Genomic DNA, 3,221 nt, shown 5'->3' with positions numbered 1-3,221 from the left:
CTAAGAATTCAATTCATTAGTCTAAAATTAAAATAATAATAATAATATTGAAGAATTCTAAATTTTATATTCATCGAAAGTTTCAATAAATAAAAAAAGAAAATTTTCTATAGGAGTACGAAGAAAAAAAATTAGTTATTTTACTCAACAAAAATTGATAAAAAATCAATAAAGGAAAGAAAAATTGATCAAAAATCAATGAGGGGCATGAAAAATTGATAAAAAATAAACAAAATATTTGTATAATATCTTTAATTTGAATAAAAAACATGAAAAATTGATAAGAAATCAATGAGGGGCATGAAAAATTGATTAAAAATCAAAAAAAATTGATAAAAAGCCAGTACGGAGTTGCCATGAAAGGTAGCGTTCTTATTGACAAAATGACGTGATTGTAAAATTGATTGTTAAGTACCGGAAGTATTTCTTGAACTATACGAAACTAAAATTATATATTAGCTTGGGGAAAAAGAAATCCATTAATCGAACATCTACGATCGGAAAATGAACACTTTCGACAAATGCAAGAGGAAGCATTTTGCAATTTTTTCACAGATGGCAGCGATGAACTTTATGAAATATTTAAACAACATGTAGAGATTATTGTTTCAAATTCGAAAAGTTATAATGAATCAATTACTGGTGGGACAGAAGCGACAGGGGTGAACGAATTCTTTCACAATGTCGATAGGGAATTGGGAGCGCAGAAAAAGGAATATGATAAAGATTTACAAGTATTGCAAGAACAAGAAACTTTGATAGTAAAAAAACGCATCGAAAATAAAGAACTTCTCAACAAACGTTTAACCGAATTGGAGAAAGATAGAGAGTTATCAGAACGTCTTGCCGAGGAATTGAAAGGTTTAGAAAATGATCAGGGCCGAGTAAAAGAAGTGAGAGAAAAACGGGCTGATGTTGAGAAAAAAATTAAAGGGGAACTTGATCACATCAACCAATTGAAAGGCTCTATAGCTGAAATGGAAAATGAACAATCGCATGTACTTTTAATGATTCAAATCAAAGAGCAGCAAATACAAGAACTTGTAAATAGACAAGAACAATTTGAAATGTCTTTTAATAATGAGAAATTGGCAGTTCAACAATTGCAGCAATCGGTTCAAAATGTGAGAACTTTAATCCAATCGGAAGTGAATACAATTGCAGTTTGAACACAAAAGAAAAATGAACTTATTGAAACATCTGGCAAAGAAATGGCAAATTTGGAAAAGCTATATCAATTGAAGAAAGAGCAAGTGGAAAGTAATTTAAAAACAATTCAACAGGCGATAGCAGGAAAAAGCACAATTGTACAATACGACTGAACAACAGTACAATCTGTTATTAATTGCCAATGAGGAATTGCAGAAAAATTTACAAGATATAAAACTTCGAAAAAAACAACTTGAAAGGGAATTGAATGAATCTTTAACGAGAATTAATAAACTTATTAAACAGAAAGAGGCAGAAGAGGTAAATTTACGTAATTTTGAAGATATTTTAAATAATCTCATTAAAGAGCGAAATTTAAAAATGGAAGAGAAACAGCGGTTAGAAAATGCCACCAATCAATTGGATAGGGAAATTAGAGAATTAACTATTAGAAAGACACAACTGGCAATTGACGCGGCAGCAGTTTCAGAACAGGAGAATGATGAAAATAAACAATTGCTCGAAAGAATGTACGTGATGGAAAAAGAAAATACAAATCTTTTAGAAAAACACAATAAAATGATGGAGGAGAAAGAACAGATTCAACGGGAAATTGAACAGACGGGTAACAAGTTGGCAAAATTGAAAAAACACGCAGATGAGATGATTGGCATTTATACTGAACGACAAAAGGAATTTTTGAACATTAAAGAAAACGTTGATGTGCTCGAGACAGAAAAAAAAACTGCTTTAGAAAAATCAGCAGCACTCTTGGAAGAAAAATTACAACTTGAACATGAGAATGAGGAACAGATTAAAACACTAACTGAACAGAGGGAAAATTACAAATTTCTCATTAGTAGCAACGAGAATTCATTGCGCTCCATGGAAAAAGAACTGGACAAATTGACTGCACGGAAACAAACACGACTGCAAGAAATCAACTCACTAATAGCCGATATAACAACAGACGATAGTTTACAAGAACAGGAAAATAATCTTGAACGGGAAATAAATCAGTTGGAAGAACAAATTTTCACAGCACAAATTTCCAAAGAACAGACTATTGCAAAATTTGACGAGGAAGAGAAAAAAATTGCCGCACAAATCGGGGAACGGGAACGACAGAAACAACAATTAATAAATGTGTATAAACAACTGGATAAACAAAATACACGAAATAGGGAACGGGTCGATGAGTTGGAGGGGGAACAGAAACAACTATTGACACAAATTGATAGTATACATGCGGAAATATCTGCTCGACGGGAAACAATGGCAATAACTAACAGGGAGCATGAAGTTCTAGTTAATGAGTATAATAAACAAAATGCCGCCAAGCAACAGCAACAGGGAAATATTACCGAATTAGAAAAACAAATAAAAAGTCGCGAAAACATTATTGGACAGCTTGAGGGCAATATATCCAATTTGAAAATAACAATAAATGGAAATCAATCATTAGTGCGGGAATTTAATAATAAGTTACAACGGTCGAAAGAAAAAATCGAAGCACTAAATAGGCAGGAGGATGAGATTAGGAAGGTTATAGCCAAGACTGAGGGTAATATTAAAAAATCAACCGGCTCAATTTCGTCGTTACAAAATGAACTTGCTACGGCTAATAATGCTTTACGCGAACTTGAAAGCCAGCGGGATGAAAAACTTGAACTGATCCGAAATTTAGAAAACGAAAATGTAGACAAGTCTGAACTTATATCCCGTCTGAGGGAAGATGTTAACCGGGTACAGGGGGCAATCGATGATTTGAAAAATATTATTATTATTATTATTATTTTAATTTTAGACTAATGAAATGAATTCTTAGACTAAAAAAAAGACATTAAGCACTAGCAACACAGGCTATCGGCTCTAATTTAAATAAATGGATATTAGATAGTGAATTTAGTAGTATTAAAAAAGTAATATATTGAATTGATATTCTGTTTTGAAGCTGATTGTAGAATGTTCAAAGGGTTAATCGTTCCAAATGCAATACTTCTAGCCGAGGAAAAGTTGAGGCAATCGCAGAGAATGTGCTTTATAGTAAGAGTTTGTCCACAACAGCAGAT

At 32.3% G+C, this 3,221-nt stretch overlaps 1 protein-coding gene across 1 annotated transcript; it reads left to right on the top strand.

The window, feature by feature from the left end:
* Window positions 1-521: 521 nt before the first annotated feature.
* On the top strand, window positions 522-2,895 carry LOC119643127 (putative leucine-rich repeat-containing protein DDB_G0290503; the record flags this gene model as incomplete). The annotated part of the gene is made up of 2 exons (XM_038042477.1): window positions 522-1,124; window positions 1,294-2,895. Coding segments are annotated over exons 1-2 (2,205 nt in total), but the record flags the coding sequence as incomplete, so codon positions are not given.
* Window positions 2,896-3,221: the final 326 nt, after the last annotated feature.

Source organism: Glossina fuscipes, unplaced genomic scaffold, assembly GCF_014805625.2.
Source record: "Glossina fuscipes isolate IAEA_lab_2018 unplaced genomic scaffold, Yale_Gfus_2 56521, whole genome shotgun sequence".
Classification (NCBI taxonomy): domain Eukaryota; kingdom Metazoa; phylum Arthropoda; class Insecta; order Diptera; family Glossinidae; genus Glossina; species Glossina fuscipes.
Note: the sequence above shows the minus strand (reverse complement) of the source record. Positions and strands in the feature narration are given on the sequence as shown.